The 21,184-nt window shown below is 34.7% G+C and overlaps 1 protein-coding gene across 1 annotated transcript in view; it reads right to left on the reverse strand.

The window, feature by feature from the left end:
• LOC150102567 (exportin-1-like) overlaps positions 1-21,184 on the reverse strand; it is a 448,940-nt gene that overhangs the window by 306,444 nt on the left and 121,312 nt on the right. Inside the window, exon 9 of the mRNA XM_090399503.1 lies at positions 18,437-18,556. Within this exon, the coding sequence (XP_090255629.1) occupies positions 18,437-18,556 (120 nt within the window). The remainder of the gene's footprint in view (positions 1-18,436; positions 18,557-21,184) is intronic.

The raw sequence follows: 21,184 nt of genomic DNA on the forward strand, positions 1-21,184 counted from the left end.
TGGACCTCTTCTGTTGTGAGACTAGTCATTGTCCCGATCTGCACCTCTTGGATGTCCACAACTGCTGGGCCACCTGGGTTAAGAAGGCTCTCAAAGTATTCCTCAATCTGTGGAGGATATCCTTCTCGGTTGTTAAAAGTGCACCATCAGAGGCCTTAATTGCCCTTGCTGTGCACGATTTCCTCCCTTGAAGGCAGCAGATGGTCTGCCAGAATACTTTGTTTGCATTTGCATAGGATGAGTGTAATCTTTCTCCAAAGGATTCCCAAGCCTTCTGCTTTGCTGTCTTTACTGCCTTAGCAGCAGCTTTTCGTGCCTCAGCATACCGCAAACGCATCTCAGGTGACCTGACTCTAAGCCATGTTAGGTAGGACTCCTTTTTTGCCCGGACAGTTTTTCGGACTTCTTGGTTCCACCAAGGTGTCCTTTTCTCACTGCCCATTGCCACGCTGAGCCGCTTTCTGCCACACCATGAGAGTGCAGAGGCAGTGACAGCTGTTCTGAACAGCTTCCATTCCTCCTCAACATCTGCAGTATGCTTGGGAATCTCTTTGAACCTGGAGGAAATGTCATCTGCAAAATTCTTCCTCACAGCCTCATTTTCCAATGTCTCCCATTTCACGCAGTATAGCTGCTTAGGCCTACCGGCATTGATGGTAGCATCTGGTTTCTGAAGCCGTAGAGTGCACACAACAAGGTGGTGGTCAGTTGACAATTCTGCCCCTCTTCTCACACGAACGTCCAACACTGAGGAAAATAGGTTTGCTGAGAATATAAAGAAGTCAATCAGAGACCTTTGTTCTAGTGTATCCCTGTACCAGGTATACTTATGGACTTCTCGGTGCTGGAAGAAGGTATTCATTATGGACAAGCTGTTAGTACAGCAGAAGTCCAATAATTTCAACCCATTCGCGTTAAGGTCTTGTTACTTGTTACTTCCATCTAATATTTTTTATTAGATGTGTCACTGTTTTAAGTGATATGTGACAGTCTCTACAGCAGGGCAATTGAGTAATCTGAAGGGTGGCCATGGGAAGATCATTATTACAATAGTATATTATGGAAAGGTGAAAAACATTAAACTAGATCAGTTTTTTATTTCTTACAAAATAATTAGAATATGAATTGATTCTGAACTATAGTACAAATGCTGACCTTGTTGGCTGTGTGGTAAACATATCTGCTCTACATTTGAATCACAATACAGACATGAATGTGTGTGAACGTTTTTTTTAGGTGGGAGATGTCATACAGTGTGAGAACACTGCCCTAATTATTGGCAGTGTGGAAGGAACTCAAGAAAGTTTCATGTTTGGTCTCTAGAGCAGCGTTTCTAGATTATGTTAGTTAAAATAAATAATTAATAAAATTTCAAAAAACAGCATTTTAGTACACTCACAGCACTATTAAGTTTATACCTTCGTAGGTGATAACCACATAAAAATCACGACCTTGGACACACACTAAGTACAAGTAATATCAAAGCTGCCATGGTACCTTTGCTTATAATCAGCAGTTTGCCACCAGAGCAGCTTGAATTAGTCTAGTACTTAACTTTTTTATAATATATATATATATATATATATATCAGCTATATTATCTGTAGACTGGTCCCTATTCTTTTAACTCCTCTTTTAATTATGTTTTTCTTATTCCTTCTACCTTCCCATGAGATAACAGTTTATATGAAAAAAATAAATTAAAACATGTGGTTAGCACTATATGGAGGTAGGGTTTTGTTTTCTCCCAGAAACTCTGGTTTTTTTCATTCCTCAGAACAGGCAAACTGGCCCCATGAACACACACACATGGTTCACAGTCAGAAATACTTCCCTTAGGGGATGTAGCAAGGAGTAGTGACCCGGCTGCATTAATTACTTGTAAGGCCCCTTGGTAGGGGGGGGGGAACTTGACCCATCCCACATTGGATGATTGAGGGGATATGATGATGTGTGATTAGCATATTCATCTTCCAACCAATCGGTGGAGATTTGAATTCCACCTTGCGCATGTATGTCTATGATTGCCTTTAGGTAGGAGATGAATTTCATTACTGGATATGAGATCACCATCAAACTTGTTGGAGGCATGAAGTGGCTTAAAAAAGTGTTATGTCTGGTCTCTAACAGCAAGATTTCCAGATTAAAAAGTATAAATTTTAAAACTAAACACATTCTAAAAATAAAATAAAAATAAAAAATTAGAAATTAATAAAAGAGCAAAAGTTTAGCCCATCCATGGTACTAATGTACTATATGTTTACAATGTTCATGCATGGGAGTTGCATTAAAAAAAAAACCTAAAAAATAACAAACAAGTAAAATTTAAAAAAAAAAAAAAAAAAAAATGTAAATCATCAGAAGGAAGTAAATCTGACCTGCAGAAATTTACCAGAAAGAATTTCTCCAGAAATGACTAATCTTTTAATGAAACATCAAGCATATATACCAACCCATGGAAGATAAGCATCTTGATTCTGATATTCAGAAAAGGTGATACTGTACATTTGATTATGAATTGTTTAAATTACTTGTAGGAAAGGGAAAAAATGTAATGTAGACAATTATAGAGAAAATAAGACACTGTCTCATATTACATAAAAGAAATGTATCTAATATTTTATTAGATGCACAGAAGAAAAATGAAAAAAATATGTTTAAAAATATATGAATAACAATATATAAAATTCAGGCTAAGATAAAATTTGTCGCCTGTCAATGCTATTCAAAATATAAAAGATTAATGCAGTGGAATACTCAGGATGATTGAGACATGGAAATCTCACATAAACAACTTAAAAAGAGCAGTATGGAACTTAAACATCACAATGAGAAAATATGGAATGAAAATCAAACCTGAAAAATACCAACATAAAACAACAGTAAAATAAAACACCGGATAAAAGTTATCTTGCATGCAAAACATCATTAAGATGAAAAGGATACTACATTTTAAAACTAACTTTTTATGAATTATAGTAATAAGAAATAAACTTGTAATCCTAAGTTAGTTACTAAAACAAAAAAAATTCAAATATTTTTAAGTACACACATTATTCTATGTACTTCTAAGCTAAACCATGCATGAACATGGCAAGAATAAAACCAAGTGAAGTTAGCTCTACTTTATTCAATCAAGGAAGAAATAGAACACAAGCCAAACTTACATATATTCAAAATTCTAAGTTATAAACCAAATCGAAAAGAATGGGTGCATACGACAAAAAGACTATCAGATCAAAGAATCAGAGAGGAACATATCAAAACATCTATAGTTATGAACGTTATGATGAAGATAAATATTTCATGTTAGAATCAAGTGATATATTTATTATGTGACTGTGTAATATAAGATAACATTCCAAGGTGTATACAAATGCCATATTAGAGATTATTAAATTATTATTCAGTTTTGAGAATAATAAGTAGGAGAAAGGATTTGAAACAGTTAAGTAATACAAAAATGCTATATACAAAATATAAAATACAAAAATAATAAATACTAGAAAAAACAAAGGCATTTCTTGCTACTCAGACCTCATGGTCATCTAGTAGTATTGTTCCCATTCTGATTTCTTCATTTACATTTTTGAACAAATATCTTCTGCTGATGTGGAGGGGGGGGGGGGGGTTATCCAATCATATGCACCTCTGGTATACTTTGATCAAAGTATAAACCAGCAGATTTGCAGCTATTGTGATAAACATGAAAATTACACCAAGTACTAAGATCAGGAATAGTGTCGTCTTGCAGACCATATCACCTTTGAAACATGAGATGCCTTGAAAAAGACTAAAGATGTGTATAAAATCAATTTCCTCATAAAAAGATAATACAAGGATAGGTCTGATATGATGGGTTCTTATCCACATTAATGGAAATAGTATTCCCTAATGCTTCTCATTTATTTTTTTAAATCAAAACATTAGCACTCAGGTAATATCATCAGATGCTAAGGTGAAATGGATATGCTTGAAGCATCCTATGACACTATTTTAACTAATGATTCCACACTAGCATTACTTATTTTAAGAATGTTTAATAGTAAGAATGTCTTTGATATATGGGCAAAGATTTTATAACAAATAATTTTTCCTCCTTAAGTAACTTGTCTCATGCATTCCTACTAAAACATACAGACAAAACATTCTTTTTTTTTCTTGTAAATAAAGACATATATAACCTTTGGCTGTAAAAACTGCTTTATGCCCTATGGAAAATTTTCTGTTAATCTTTGATGAAGTTAGTAGCAACAGTAGCAACTCCTGTAATGCAGCAGTAAATTCCATTGAAGATTAATCTGTTGACCATGCCTAATTCTGTGTTCTGGTTAATTTCAGAACTGTTCTATCACATTCGGGTCAGAGTACTCTGCCCAGTACAATGTTCTACTGCTATTCTAACAATGTTATTAATCATTTTTAAATGTTCTGATAATGTAACTAACATTATCTTCAAAGCGATGTTTACAATAACTGCTTTGCAAAGTGGAGCATTATTACTGGAAGATATAAAAGCCAGGACAATCACGATTACATTCACTGCAACCAGTGGACAAAGAGTGAGTGTGTGTGTGGTAGAAACACTTATGAGATTGCTCAGAGTTGCTCATGTCTCCAAACACAGATTTAGTGTTATGGCAAAGTTAGTCAGTTCTTGTCGACCATTGTTTTAGGTAACGCTGGATGTAGATTCAGCTAAGTGAACTACAGACTTCTTTTGATATGCTGAGAGCTGTGGGCTTGCATACAAGATTGGAATGAGCGGATCACCAATATCCTCTAGAGAACACAAAATTTGTATATTCACATTGCTTCTCCATAGAGCAGAATAGTGTCTCCTGTAACTCTTGGTATAGAACGCCCATAGATACAAGACCTTTCAACACTTCTGCGCAAGCCATAAGAAGGAGAATCCATTCCAATAATAGGGTAATCACAATCTGTATTGTGGGATGAGTGTTTATTATTACATGTCGGAAAATTAACTTCTCTTTTATGATCATTGTAGTTCTTAAAGTGATAACTATTTGGCTTGTTAGAAAATTTTACGTATAAAGCACGTGATTTCACATGTTGGTGACCAATTCGTACATAGCCATATTTCTTTCTCCCCTTCAATATGAATTGACTCTTCTTTTAGCAGTTTGCCAACGAGAGTTCTGACTTCTGTGGTTGGATTGTAAGACATACACCTTTTTTTGGAGAGTTGTACCATTATAATATAAACACTATTCTTCAAGCCAAATTACACTTCAACAGATTGAGCCAATGGTGAAATAAAGAAAACTTAAAAGTAAAGAAAGAAAGAAAAGATAGCATTTTAATTCTTTCTATGTTCAATCTGATGAGAAAAAAAAAAAAACTATAATTCATAGAACAACAAGCTTTCTAAAAGCTTATTTTGGATGCATACACATCCAATGTGAATATGAGGTTTTACAATTTAATTTCTAATAATCTAATTTAATTTAGTGGCAGCAACTGCAACTAAAACTGAAATTATCATGCTTAGGTTTTGGACAAACATTTTGGAACATTTTCCTTTTTTGAAAGGAAAATGTTGCAAAATGTTTGTCCATGCATTCTTGAAAGGCCATGAAATGCTTTTTAATTGTAATTGGAAAAAAAAAAAATATATAATAATAATAATAACAATTTAACTCACACGATCACATTTTTCAAATTCAAACAATGGCAAACAAGTGCAAGTGTTGAAAGGAAGATGACTAGCAATAATAGCTAAGTTTAGTTTTGCATTCCTTTACAGTTAACAGGCAGCTCTCTCACCCCTTCTGGATTATGAAAGATGGCACTTTTTTTTTTTTTTTTTTTACTTTCCATATATTTTCTAGGGAGGGGTGCTTAAGGGTCAAAGCTGTATAACTGAGAGGAGACCTCCACATAGCCTTTAAAGGAATGCGGAGAACCGACCAGGGCTTCTGACCTAATGTCCAATCCTCACCTACTCGTGGTGCACCCTGTTGGGTATCTACTTTGATACTGAACGAACGAGGATGGGCTGGCAATTTGGGATTTAGCCGACCAAATTGCATTCCTATTGGTTAAACCAAAATAAAAAAATGATGGTACAACATGACAAAATTTCATGCCGGCTAGGGCGTCGCCCGGTTAAACAAGGCCCCCGTTGTTTTCGCCAGGGAACCAGGGCGAACAGCGAAAAGTCAGCTACTGGAACAAATCTGAAAACAAACCCCAACTCAACATCACCAGAGTTAAAGATCGGTACTATCAACGTAAGAAGCCTGAATGGCAAAGAAATGGAGCTAGCTGAGGAATTAGATAAGTACCAGATCGACATAATAGGGGTGACTGAAACAAAAAAGACCAAAACTGGTGAGATCTTTCTGAGCAATAAATACAAAATGTTATATTCAGGCAATGACAATCAAGGAAAAGAAGGAGTAGCCATAGTATTCAACACAAAATACGAGGCTAATCTTCTTGAATGGCAGTCAGTCTCAAGTAGAGTAATGTGGGCAAATTTCAGAATGGGGAACTGGACGATGAGACTTATTTGTGCCTATGGTCCCACAGAAGATTCTACTAAGGCAGAAGTGGAGGAATTTTTTGAGGCTTTAGAAAAAGCAACTGACACAATGAAAAAGGAAAAGTTGGTCCTTGTTGGGGATCTAAATAGTAGAGTAGGAAATGATTGTGAGACATACAAAAATATTTTGGGAAAATTTGGAGAAAAGAGCAAAGCTAATAATAATGGCAAATATCTGTTGGATTTCTGCTCAGGACATGGACTGGTTATTACTAACACCATGTTCCAACATAAAAATGTGCACAAATTCACATGGCGAGAAGAAGCAAGGAATAAGAAAAGTCTCATTGACTATGTTATTGTTGATAGTGATGTTTTCTCCCTGGTGCAGGACACCAGAGTGTACAGAGGATTTGAAATTGGAAGTGATCACTATTTAGTCTTTAGCAGGATAAAATTGAATTTCATATTGAAAAGAATAACATGTAAGAAAGTTTTAAAGCGAATAAAAGTTGAGCAGCTCTCAGATGTGAACTGTAGACTAAAATACAGAAATATTATTGAAAAGAAAATGAAAGAGTTTGAGAACAGGTCTGAAACCTTGGAGATTCAGTGGCAAACTCTGAAGGAAACATTGATTGATTCTGCCAGAGAGGCATGTGGTGAGGTTGTGTGCAAAGATAAAAAAATCAGAACTCCCTGGTGGACACAGGAAGTTAAAGAGGCAGTGAAGGAAAAGAAGAAAGCATATCAAAAGTTCCTGGCAAATAAGTCAGCTTTTACTCTTACAGAATACAGAGACAAATGTAAGAAAGCTAAACAGTGTGTAAAACTAGCTAAACAAAAGTCATGGGAGGACTTTGGCAAGAATATAGAAAATAAATATCAAGAAGGTGGCAAAATATTCTGGAAATTGTTGAAGAAGCTTAGGAATGGAGGAAAGAGTGCTGTAAAAGGAATTAGAGATGATAAAGGTGAAATGAAAACAGGAGAAAAAGATATCCTTGAAGTATGGAGTAATTACTTTGAAAAACTGCTAAATGAAACAAGCAGTGATGACAGCACAGTGATAAAAAACACTGACCAGGCATGCAGTCCGGAATACATATCCATACTTGAAGTAGAAAAAGCCATCAAAGGCTTGAAATGTGGAAAGGCAGCAGGAGTAGATGATATTCGACCAGAAATGCTGAAGTATGGTGGTATAAGAGTCTTACAGTGGCTGCACTGCATAGTTCAGAAAGCCTGGACAGAGGGACGAATTCCCGATGATTGGAGTAGAGCTCTCATAGTACCCATATATAAAAAGGGAAATAAAACTGAATGTGAGAATTACAGAGGTATTTCCCTACTGAGTGTTCCTGGCAAGATCTATGCAAGTATACTTGAGAAACGGTTGAGAAGAATTGTGGAAGAAAAGCTTGGTGAAGAACAAGCTGGATTCAGGCCAAATAGAGGCTGTCAGGATCAGATCTTCACTTTACGAATAATAGTCGAGAAAGCATGGGAATATAACAAAGATCTGTATTTAAGTTTTGTCGATTTGGAAAAGGCATATGACAAGGTGCCAAGAGAGAAGCTATTCAATACGCTGCAGTTATATGGTGTCAATGGGGCATTATATCAAGCAATACTTAGTCTTTATTTGAGTTGTGAGTCAGCAGTTAGAATTGAAGGAAGTACAGGAAGATGGTTTAATGTTAAATCTGGTGTGAGACAAGGATGTACATTATCCCCTCTGTTATTCATTATCTATATGGATCACATTATGAAGGAATGTGGTATTAAACCTGATATCAAAATTGGAGATGTTAATGTCAGCTCTTTGCTTTATGCGGATGATGTTATACTTCTAAATAAATCCGCTACAAGTCTGCAAGATTCTCTGACTAAATTGAATAGCTGTTGTAATAGATATGGTATGAAGGTCAGCAATAAAAAGACAAAGACAATGAAAATAGGCAGAATCATTGAAAATGTCAACTGTGTTGTGAATGGAGAACCTGTGGAACAAGTAAAACATTTCACCTACTTAGGCACAATTTTTACTGAAGATGGTAAACTAAATATAGAAATAGACAACAGAATCAGCAAAGCTGGTATCGTGGGAAGTCAATTGAATAAATTCATATGGAATAAGAAAGAAATTAGTCGGAACACTAAATTAGCTGTATACAAGACTGTGTTCAAACCAATTTTAACTTATGGATCTGAGAGCTGGGTCAGAAGTAAAACACTTGACCAAAGACTAGAGACCGCAGATATGAGAGTCCTGAGAAAGATTAGAGGCGTGAACAGATGGCATCAATGGCAATATCATATTAAAAATGAGGATATTAGGAAAGAACTTGACATTGTTAGCATCCAGGAATGCGTTAGCAGAGCTAATCTCAGATGCTATGGTCACTTAAATAGAATGGGAGAGGAAAGATTAGCAAAACAAGTGTTCTCTGCCAGGTTGGCAGGAAAACGACCCAGAGGAAGACCAAGATATAGGTGGATTGATACGGTACAAAGTGCCTTAGACGATAGAAATATAAGATCTGATAATGTTGGAGTCTTGACAAGTAACAGACTGATTTGGAGGAAAATTGTAGATAGGAAGTTAGTAATGATGTAATTTTTTCATGTAGTACTGTCATATCCTGTACACCCCTTGAGGGTACATGGCAGGAATTTGATGATGATGATGATGATGATATTTTCTAGGGAGTACTTAAGGGTCAAAGCTGTATAAGTGAGAGGAGACCTCCACATAGCCTTTAAAGGAATGCGGAGAACCAAACAGGGCTTCTGACCTAATGTCCAATCCTCACCTTCTCGTGGTGCACCCTGTTGGGTATCTACTTTGATACTGAACGAACGAGGATGGGCGAACAATTTGGGATTTAGCCGACCAAATTGTATACTTATTGGTCAAACCAATAAGAATACAATTTGAATATATTCTTATTCAATTTTTTTTTTGAATATGAATATTTAGTTAATCAATTTCGCGCGATTAGCCTAGTGCCTATGCGCTTCGCAACCATATGCCTCGGGAAGGAGTGTCCTAGGTTCGATTCCCGTCGGTGACGTGAGGAGCTTAAGGATCTTCCTCAGCCATAGCCAAGTTAGCCAGTCTTGGGCATGGACAGCAGGGTTTTTTCCCCAGTTTATTCTGGGGCTTTTCATCCCGCAAAGCAGGCAAACTGGCCTTGAGAACTTAACACTACAGGCCATAGGATACACCGGGGCATAGGGCTGACCACCTTATCCTGTAAACGGAGTGAGGTCCAATGATCAGTGGACCCTCGACACCGCAAGGTAAAAGAGGGTATAAAGAAGATGAGAAGATGAGAGTTATTCAATTTTTATTTTGGAATATAATATATTCCAAAATAAAAATTAATTGTACAACATGACAAAATTTCATGCCGGCTGGGGCGTTGCCCGGTTAAACAAGGCCCCCGCTGTTTTCTCCAGGGAACCAGGGCGAACAGCGAAAAGTGAGCTACTGGAACAAATCTGAAAACACACCCCAACTCAACATCACTAGAGTTAAAGATCGGTACTATCAACATAAGAAGCCTGAATGGCAAAGAAATGGAACTAGCTGAGGAACTGGATAAGTACCAGATCGGCATAATAGGGGCGACTGAAACAAAAAAGACGAAAACTGGTGAGATCTTTCTGAGCAATAAATACAAAATTTTATATTCAGGCAATGACAATCAAGGAAAAGAAGTTGTAGCCATATTATTCAACACAAAATATGAGGCTAATCTTCTTGAATGGCAGGCAGACTCAAGTAGAGTAATGTGGGAAAATATGAGAATGGGGAATTGGACAATGAGACTTATTTGTGCCTATGGTCCCACAGAAGGTTCAAATACGGTATAAGTGAAGGAATTTTTTGAGGCTTTTTTTTGAGGCATTTTTGAAATTTTTTTGAAATTTTTTTTTTTTTTTGAAATTTTTGAGGCATTGTGTCAGTTGCTTTTTGAGAAAAAGCAACTGACACAATGAAAAAGGAAAAGTTGGTCCTTGTTGGGGATCTAAATAGCAGAGTAGGAAATGACTGTGAGACATACAAAAATATTTTGGGAAAATGTGGAGAAAAGAGCAAAGCTAATAATAATGGCAAATATCTGTTGGATTTCTGCTCAGGACATGGACTGGTTATTACTAACACCATGTTCCAACATAAAAATGTGCACAAATTCACATGGCGAGAAGAAGCAAGGAATAAGAAAAGTCTCATTGACTATGTTATTGTTGATAGTGATGTTTTCTCCTTGGTGCAGGACACCAGAGTGTATAGAGGATTTGAAATCAGAAGTGATCACTATTTAGTCTTGAGCAGGATAAAATTGAATTTCATATTGAAAAGAATAACATGTAAGAAAGTTTGAAAGTGAATGAAAGTTGAGCAGCTCTCAGATGTGAACTGTAGACTAAATACACAAAAATTACTGACGGAAAAATGAGAGTTTGAGAAAAGGAATCAAACCTTGGAGATTCACTGGCAAGCCTTGAAGAAAGCCCTGATTGATTCAGCTAGAGAGGCATGTGGTGAGGTTGTCCGCAAGGATAGAAAAATCAGTACTCCATGGTGGACACAGAAAATTAAAGAGGCAGTGAATGAAAAGAAGAAAGCACATCAAAAGTTCCTGGCAAATATGTCAGCTTGTGCTCTTAAAGAATACAGAGACAAATGCAAGAACACTGTGTAAAACTAGCTAAACAAAAGTCATGGGAGGACTTTGGCAAGAATATAGAAAATAAATATCAAGAAGGTGGCAAAATATTCTGGAGGTTGTTGAAGATGCTTAGGAATCGAGGAAAGGGTGCTGTAAAAGGAGTTGGAGATGATAAAGGTGACATGAAAACGAGAGAAAAAGATATCCTTGAAGTAGGGAGCAATTACTTTGAAAAACTGCTAAATGAAACAAGCAGTGATGACAGCACAGTGGTAAAAAACACTGCCCAGGCATGTAGTCAGGAATACATATACATACTTGAAGTAGAAAAAGCCAACAAAGGTTTGAAATGTGGAAAGGCAGCAGGAGTAGATGATATTCGACCAGAAATGCTGAAGTATGGTGGTATAATGGTCTTACAGTGGCTGCACTGCATAGTTCAGAAAGCCTGGACAGAGGGACGAATTCCCAATGATTGGAGTAGAGCTCTCATAGTACCCATATATAAAAAGGGAAATAAAACTGAATGTGAGAATTACAGAGGTATATCCCTACTAAGTGTTCCTGACAAGATCCATGCAAGTATACTTGAGAAACGATTCAGAAGAATTGTGGAAGAAAAGCTAGGTGAAGAACAAGCTGGATTCAGGCCAAATAGAGGCTGTCAGGATCAGATCTTTACTTTATGACAAATAGTCGAGAAAGCATGGGAATATAACAAAGTTCTGTATTTAAGTTTTGTCGATTTGGAAAAGGCATATGACAAGGTGCCAAGAGAGAAGCTTTCAACACGCTACAGTTATATGGTGTAAATGGGGCATTATATCAAGCAATACCTAGTCTTTATTTGAGTTGTAAGTCAGCTGTTAGAATTGAAGGAAGTACAGGAAGATGGTTTAATGTTAAATCTGGTGTGAGACAAGGATGTACATTATCCCCTCTGTTATTCATTATCTATATGGATCACATTATGAAGGAAAGTGGTATTAAACATGATATCAAAATTGGAGATGTTAATGTCAGCTCTTTGCTTTATGCTGATGATGTTATACTTCTAAATAAATCCGCTGCAAGTCTGCAAGATTCTCTGACTAAATTGAATAACTGTTGTAATAGATATGATATGAAGGTCAGCAATAAAAAGACAAAGACAATGAAAATAGGCAGAATCATTGAAAATGTCAACTCTGTTGTGAATCAAGAACCTGTGGAACAAGTAAAACATTTCAGCTACTTAGGCACGATTTTTACTGAAGATTGTAAATTTAATATAGAAATAGACAACAGAATCAGCAAAGCTGGTATGGTGGGAAGTCAAGTGAATAAATTCATATGGAATAAGAGAGAAATTAGTCGGAACACTAAATTAGCAGTATACAAGACAGTGTTCAAACCAGTTTTAACTTATAGATCTGAGAGCTGGGTCAGAAGTAAAACACTTGACCAAAGACTAGAGACCGCAGATATGAGAGTTCTGAGAAAGATTAGAGGCGTGAACAGATGGCATCAATAGAAATATCATATTAAAAACGAGAATATTAGGAAAGAAGTTGACATTGTCAGCATCTAGGAATGCATTAGCAGAGCTAATCTCAGGTGGTATGGTCACTTAAATAGAATGGGAGAGAAAAGATTAGCAAAACAAGTGTTCTCTGCCAGGTTGGCAGGAAAACGACCCAGAGGAAGACCAAGATATAGGTGGATTGATACGGTACAAAATGCCTTGGACGATAGAAATATAAGATCTGGTAATGTTGGAGTCTTGACAAGTAACAGACTGATTTGGAGGAAAATTGTAAATAGGAAGTTAGTAATGATGTAATTTTTTCATGTAGTACTATCATATCCTGTACACCCCTTGAGGGTACATGGCAGGAATTTGATGATTATGATATTTTCTAGTCACATTTTTTTCTAAATGTTTATCTACATCCTCCTTGACAAAAGTACAAAACATTATATCCTTTCAAACCTGCATTTTTTTAAAATTAATTTTGCATGTGTTTTCCTAGTTGCATTTTCTTCTGAATACTTAACCTATTCCCCGTATAAAAAAATGCAGAACTAACTGCATGTTCCACATTTTACATGAAGTTGAACAGCAAACTTCAACTGTACTGCACAATACCAACTTAATATAGGCAGACAATGGCACTATCCATAGGATTCTAATCTAATCAACATCTAAATGAATACTGCTTTCAGAGTAAAAGATCATTACAAAAAATGCTGAATAACAAAATATTTTAATTGTTCTTATATAACACAGAGTGAAGGAATGGTTTGTTATGAAAACTGAAATTTCTAGGGGAAGAAATCTATTTTGCGCTAATGCCAATTTTTTTTTTTTTTTTTGCATTATTGAAGATAAGATTCATGCAGAAGGGGTTAATAATAGTGAGTCTTTTAAATTAACAAATCAATATTCATAACAGAGTCAAGCTAATTTTACAGCAAGAAATGCTGTTTAACAAAGTGAATTTGAAAAAAAAAAAAAAAAAGGTTAACACTGCCTTTTAACAGAAAATTTACAATCTCAACTTTCAAATTGCTGTGAATCAATAGATCTACTGACTCTTAAAATCAAGAACTATGGCTGCAAGCCAACTGTCATGCTGACAATTAAAATATGAAATGACTACAGTAATAATTGAGCATAAATATAATTTCTTTCATAGCAGATAAAAAAACATTGATTTTAAAATTATGAGTAAGTCATTTTATCATAGCAAAGAAGGTGTCAAAGCTTACAATCTGCATTCCAAAACTGAAGTGCAACATCATAAATCTAATATTTTCTGAATAAGCAGTTCACAATAGACTTAATTGTTTAGTATTTTCAGATACAATTATCCAGAGTAACAAGATTCCCCTTCTGTATAACCATAATTACATTTTGCACCGCAACGATTTTGTTTTAAAAAAATTATTCTGTTATTGTGTGCCATTTTATATATATTTTTTTTAAATATAAATTCTGGTAATTTGCATACATCAGTGTTTTTACTGTGGGTGGGCTAAGGATTAGATGACCCAGGTACCATTCTGTAGAGGCCAAAAGTATTTCAAGCTGCTTCAGGCCAATGCTAAACTGGTTGGATGGCAATGAAGTCATTTAAAAATGTCCAAGCCACATATGAATTTATACCAGAACCTTTTGATTAGAAAGTATCCCGAGCAAATAATGCTTTCACATTTCATAGTAGTAATATTAAGCCAAAGGCACTGTGTGAGGAGTGTGAGGATGATTTCAGGAATGGATAACATTTAGGTCTGGGAAGAAATGTAATATCAGCAATGATAGAGAGGAATGGCCATGTGGGGGAAGGGGTCATATTTGATAAGTGATGTAAGTGGGACCTGTTAAAGAACCAGAATTGAGTTAGTATGCATGTTTACAAAAGCCAGTACTGTTTGAAATAATGGAATGAAATTTTAGCATTGATAGGTTAATCTATGCAACTACTATGCCGCATTTCCTAGGATACATTATCACTTCCATCTAACTGTAATAATTTGAAGGGATATGTTTATATAGAGGATATTATTATAATATTAATCCTACCAGTTGCACCATTGGTTAAATATAGGATTTTTATTTATTTAATCATGTATATAGAGATGATCTTTGTTCAACAATTATTTTTTTTTTATTTCCGAGTGCTTTTATTTATTGAACAAGGGTTCACTCCGATTGGTGCAATGACTTCTTTTTCACTATTTCTTTCAGAATCCAAAAAAAATAAATAAATAACTGACTCAAGACCAAAATAAAAACATTTAATAAAACACAAACAATATATATATATATATATATATATATATATACTTCAAACAATATTACATAACTATAACTAACTACAGAATTAACTGGATCCAAGGCCCTTTTAAAAATAAACTTACACTTAAGACTAGACTAAACACTTTGTTTTCACAATGACAAAATGTTCATAGCCAATTTCTCTCTCTATCAAGGCCCTTTTCCAAAGATATATGACTTGACTCTTCATTTTCATAGGATCCTTTCTCATCACTTACAGGGTGTTCGGGATAAATTTGACATATTTATAATTAATTATATTTTTCCGTAAGTTACATGTATTAACACACACTTCTCTTCATTTAAAAGTTTGGACCCTTCTTCATTCATATACAAGATGTCAGAAAGGATGGATAGCTGGAACCCACCTGAATCATGGAAGAGAATAACTTGTATCATGATGATTCGAGCCCGCCATCAAAATAAGGATATTACGACTGCTGCCCAGTGCTCCCTGAATACAGTAAAAACAATCAGGCATGAACTAGAGACTTGCAATGGTGACTACGAGGATGTAGCAGGAAGAAAGATCCCTAGCAGACGATCTGATTGCGTTCGTACAGCAGAATTCCTCGCAAATCTGCAGGAACAGGTGTTGAAGAACCCTGGCATTGGAATTCGGGCTTTGTTCGTGGAGTTGCTAACTGTAGTCAAGCCCTGGATAACAAGGGTAGCCAATGGTAGGCCGTATGTATGGCAGCAGGATTCGGCCCCTTGCCACACCTCTGGGAAAAGTCAAAAATGGTTGTCTGAAAATTTCTACGACTTCACCAGTCCAAATGTTTGGCCTCCAAACTCCCCAGACCTTAACCCCATGGATTATTTTGTATGGGGCGCAGTTGAAAAAGACACCAATCGCACTTCCAGTAATACAAAAGCCCAGTTAATGGATAAAATTAAAACAGTTTTTGCGGCCCTTCCCAGGGAGACTGTAGCATCAGCTTGTTCGAGGTTCCGAAGCAGAATTGAAGCTGTGATCGATGCTAATGGTGGTTATTTTGAGTAAATCTTGTTGATAGTATTGTAATTAACTCTGCCTGTAATGTTTTTTGTCAATTCATTAAATTTAATAGATACAAAGAAGATTTTCTTTTTCCTTACGAAACTGTCAAATTTATCCCGAACACCCTGTATGTACCACACATTAATTCTTCCTGACTCGATTCTGTCTCTTTTTAGTAGAAATAATAGTTAGATCCGGCATCCTTAATAAAGAAGAAACTTCCTAATCAGAGTTTTCTCAAACATTCCTTTAGAACGTAAATAGCAATTTCTTCTTTTATTCACTAATGCTTATTGACAGTCTTAACTCTTCCACTTTAAAAAATTCACAGTTGTACGATTCCCTTTTCGAAATCTACTATAAATCGTTTCCTTGAATATTCCTTTTAAAACGATCTATAGCAATATTTTCCTTTTATCTACCAATGCTTATTCCGCTTTAAAACTTCATAGTTATACGATTTCTTTTTCGGAATATACTATTAATTTTCCTCCGACTGTAACATAAAAAAACTCAAATTCCTCCAAATCTAAATACATGCATCTGCCAGCATGTGTTCTAATTTCTTCCGAACACTCTTTGGTTTTTTTTCCCCATCACTACGATACCGAACGCTTTCTGTCAGCTGTCAATCACACATCAAACTTCTCAGTGAGCATATGCACTCCATGAAACTGGTAAGCAAGAAACTAAATAAAATGGCTGACATGTAGATTATGTTAGCGTAACGAGGATGTCTCTTCAAAACACAACACTTGATAATTTTAAACTACAATAAAATTGTTTTAAAGTAACACAACTAATCAAATCCAGTAAGTACATCAATTGTTTAACTGCTTTACATATCATTTTTGACAAAACAATTTCAATAACGGGAACAATGCAAGTGCCAACAATGCGTGTTATGAAACTAAAACTAATAAACATTCTAACATAAACAATTCGTAAAAATATTCAGAATTTTAAATTATGATTATTTTTACATCAGTTTCATCTTTCTCTGAAAAAAAAAAATTTTTTTTTTTTAAATTTTTTAAATATTTTACCTATATTTAACAAAACTGTTAATGCTTATTCCTTGATCTTAAAAAATAATGTGATTCCTGCTTATCGTTATTTACAGTCTCGGAATCACTAGTTTCAGAATCATCTGATGCTAGAGACAATTCAGAATTTACATCTTCCAATTTACTATACTTAAAAATTTCATTTCTATACTTTCAAATATCTCACTTAAATTATTTGAATTATGCCCTAAATCTACAGAATCATCACTATCGGAATCAGTGAACAATGAAACTTGTGTTTTAGGGTCCCACATAAGGTTCTAAGGAAGAAGTGGAAGAATTTTTTTTTGAGTCAGAAAATATTGAAAAAGTGTTCCTTGATGGAGATCTAGAAAGCATAGTAGGAAAGGAATACCACTGGGCATATAAACATTTGGGGAAAAACTAATAACAAGGTAAGTATTTGGTAATGTCCATGGTAATAAGCATGGACAAGTCATTACTAACACCATTTTCCAACATAAAGATGTGCATAAATTCACTTGGAGAGAAGACACAAAATAAGAAAAGCCTCATTGACTGTGGTTGTTGATAGTGAAATTTTCATGCTGGTTCAAAATGAATAGATATTACACTGAAAAGAACAGTATGGAAGAAAGTTTTAAAAAATTGAAGTTCAGCAGCATTTACAGGCAAACATTATTGAAGAAAATTTGAAGCAGTTTGAAAATAAGAACCAAACATTGGAATCCCAGTGGCAAACTCTGAAGAAGAAACTGACTGATTCATTTACAGTGGTATGTGGTAAAGTCATCTATAAGGTTAGAAAAATAAGAATTCCACGGCAGACAGAAGTTAAAGAAGCAGTCCTGGAAAAGAAAGAAGCACACCTAAAGTTCCTAGCAAATAGTTGGCAGATGCCCTAAAAGGATACAGAGAAAAATTTTAGAGAGCTAAACTATGTTTGAAACAAATCTAAGATGATAAAAGTGACATGAAAACTGAAGGTAAGGATATCCTAGATGTCTAGAGTAATTACTTTTAAAGACTAATGAAACAAGCAGTGATACTAGAACATTTTCAAGAGAAATACATATCAATATTTGAGGGAGGAAAAATTCATCAAAAACTTGAAATATGGAAAGATAGCTGGAGTAGATGGTATATTCAACCAGAAATGCTTAGGTATGAAGGTTGAGCCATATACTGGGTTTGAGTTACATCAAGATTGCTATATCAAGTTCTCAATGACAATATCTTGTTAATTATAACATATTTGGATTAATTAAATTGTGCTTTTCTTAGACAAGTTCCTATTTCTTTGGTGTATTAAATATGACCATATATGATTAAATCAATGTCATAAAAATACTACATTTCATAATAAATTATTTGTTATAACAATAATACTTACTTTGTATATTAATGTGCTAATCAATTTAGTTTCAAAGATATAACCTAAAGGAATCCAATTCAAAAACCTCAAGAGGGTTTCTAATGTTGCATGCACAAGGAGAGCATTTTGAGAGTTTTCCTATTAAAAAGGGGAAAGTAAATCATTGTGTAATTTCGAATATTTAATATATATATGCATAGAAAACAAGTAAATAAAGCACAAAGTAATGCATACAGCCTGTAATAGCCAACCTTAATAAGTGTGATTAAGTTCATTTTGAAAAATGCACAAGTATCCATTTGTTTGTTTTGTCCATCTCTCTCTCTCTCTCTCTCCCCACACAAAAAGTTTTACCCGAAATGGAGTTTATTAAAATTTGATATGTGCAATATTTACTTGCCAAGTTATTTCATATTTAGTTTTAAATCTTACCATTTGCAGTGTTTCTGAAATGATGCAGAGTGCAATCTCCAGATTATCCTGTAACATGGCAATATACATTTGTTGATCAATTAGATGAAAGTGCAGAAAGATGGTTTGATAAAGATGCATACTATCTCCACAAGGATGAAAACTGCATCCTGAAAGTGGCATTAGACCGGATATCTAGATCAGAGCTATCAAGCTGAGTTCTATACTTTTGAAAATGATTTTATACTACTAACAAATCCAGTGAATGCCTTCAATATTGTTTAACTAAACTGAATAACTGCTGTAACAAATTTGGAATGAAAATCAGTAATAGCCAGGAACTTGGATAACCTTAGGTGGAAACAGACAACAAAATAAGCAAAACTATTATGGTGGGTAGCCAAATGAATTTATATGGAATAAGAGAGAAATTAGCAAAACATGAAACTGGTAACATGTATGAATAGTCACTCCAATTTTAACTTATGGATCAGGGAGGAGTTGAGTTACTAAATTTATTATGTTTAATGATACAATGAAAAAAAATGAAGATATTAGAAAGGAAGTTTGCATTTTTAGCATAAAAGAATGGGAGAAAAGCTCTAATCTAAGCAGTGTACTCACTTAACCAGAATGAAAAGGTTAGTAAAACAAGTGTTTGATAAACTAAATTTATTATAATGTTTAATGATACAATGAAAAAAGCTCCATGAATATCAAGCTCAAGGTGGATTGATGCCATCAGAAATGCCCTAGAAAACACATACTGACTATACTAGAATCCTGACAAACTAGATGGACAAAAACCAACAATAGGATATTATTAATAACCTTAGTATCCTGTACACTCCTTGAATTGGAAATCTGAAGAGGCATGATAACCTTATTTGACCTGGAACTAATTCTTCCCTCACCCACCCAACAAATTTTTCTTCTACAATTTTCTTAGCCCGAAGTATGCTCACATAAATCTTTCTTTCATAGTTGTGTACTTTATAATATTATGTTGTGGAAATTTTATTGTTCAGTCAGACAATTTTTGTAGTTAGAAAGAAGCATTCTAGGAGATATTAAATTTTTGACTAGATGGTGTAGACCACCCACATTATGCAATATTCACCAAGTGGAGATACAATTCTGTCTATTTTTGCTATGAAAGATTTTTTAAATAGTTCCATCATCTTAATTCAATGTGGTCTTCTAGTCAATTGCAGGGATGACTGGAGAGCAATACTGGGCAGAGAAGGCCAACTCAAGGCAGTTAAATAATAAATTACACGATAACCACAGTAATTAACTTAACTTTAATGAAATAAAAGTACAGATATTTCGTACTGAAATTAACAGTACATCATCAGTGTAGACAACAAGCAATTCAAAGGAAGGTAATACAAAGTACATAACAGTCAGTGGATTACCAATTAAAAACTGTTGCTGCATGCTAGAGATTAATATTAATAAATAATATTAATTTTATTCTTAAAAACTATTTTTTTGATGGTTACATAAGATAAGAATCTCAAACTTTTGGGAGAGAGAGACAATTGTTGCGATTCAGATTTGGCCAATGTAAAAGGGCTTTGCAACTTTCTTTGAAAAGCTGTTCATATTTAAACTTGCATCTATGGAGAAGATGAGCTTTATCCCACTGGATATTGTGTTTAGTGTCAATACTATGTTGTGCCAGACCAGACTTTTGGGATTTCGTGTATTCGATATAATATTGATATTCATGCATTCTTTTTTCCACAGAATGGCCTGTTTGTCCAAAATATGCTAGATTGCATTCACACAGTATCTGGTAAACACCAGCTAATGATAGAGGTGCCAGTTTGTCTTTTGTAGATGGCAACAGCTGAGAAATTTTGTTGATCGGAAAATATATGAGAATGAGATGATACTTCTTCAAAATTCTACCAATCGGTTCTGAGATGCCAGAAATATAAGGGATTGGAACCCTGTGGTCTGTTGAAGAATCCTGAGGTGTTGAAACATAGGAGTCAATTATCTGCTGGATTTGATTAGGGGTGTAACCATTAAATTCCATTAATGCTTTGATGGTGAGAAGTTCTTTTTGTAAGCTTGAGGGAGAGGAGCACACTTTATGTGCTCTATTAATTAAAGACTTGATAATCTTATCTTATGTAACTATCAAAAAAATACATTCTTAAGAATAAAATTAATAATATTATTTATTAATATTAATTTCTAGCACGTGGCAAGTTTTTAATTGGTAATCCACCGCTGTTATGTCCTTTGTATTCCATACCTTTGAATTGCTAGTTGTCTACACTGATGATCTACTGTTAATTTCAGTACAAACTATCTGTACCTTTATTTCATTAAAATTAATTA

The sequence above is a fragment of the Typopeltis vanoorti genome, chromosome 10 (genome assembly GCF_054136105.1).
Source record: "Typopeltis vanoorti isolate ZY-2024b chromosome 10, IOZ_Tvanoo_1.0, whole genome shotgun sequence".
NCBI lineage: Eukaryota > Metazoa > Arthropoda > Arachnida > Uropygi > Thelyphonidae > Typopeltis > Typopeltis vanoorti.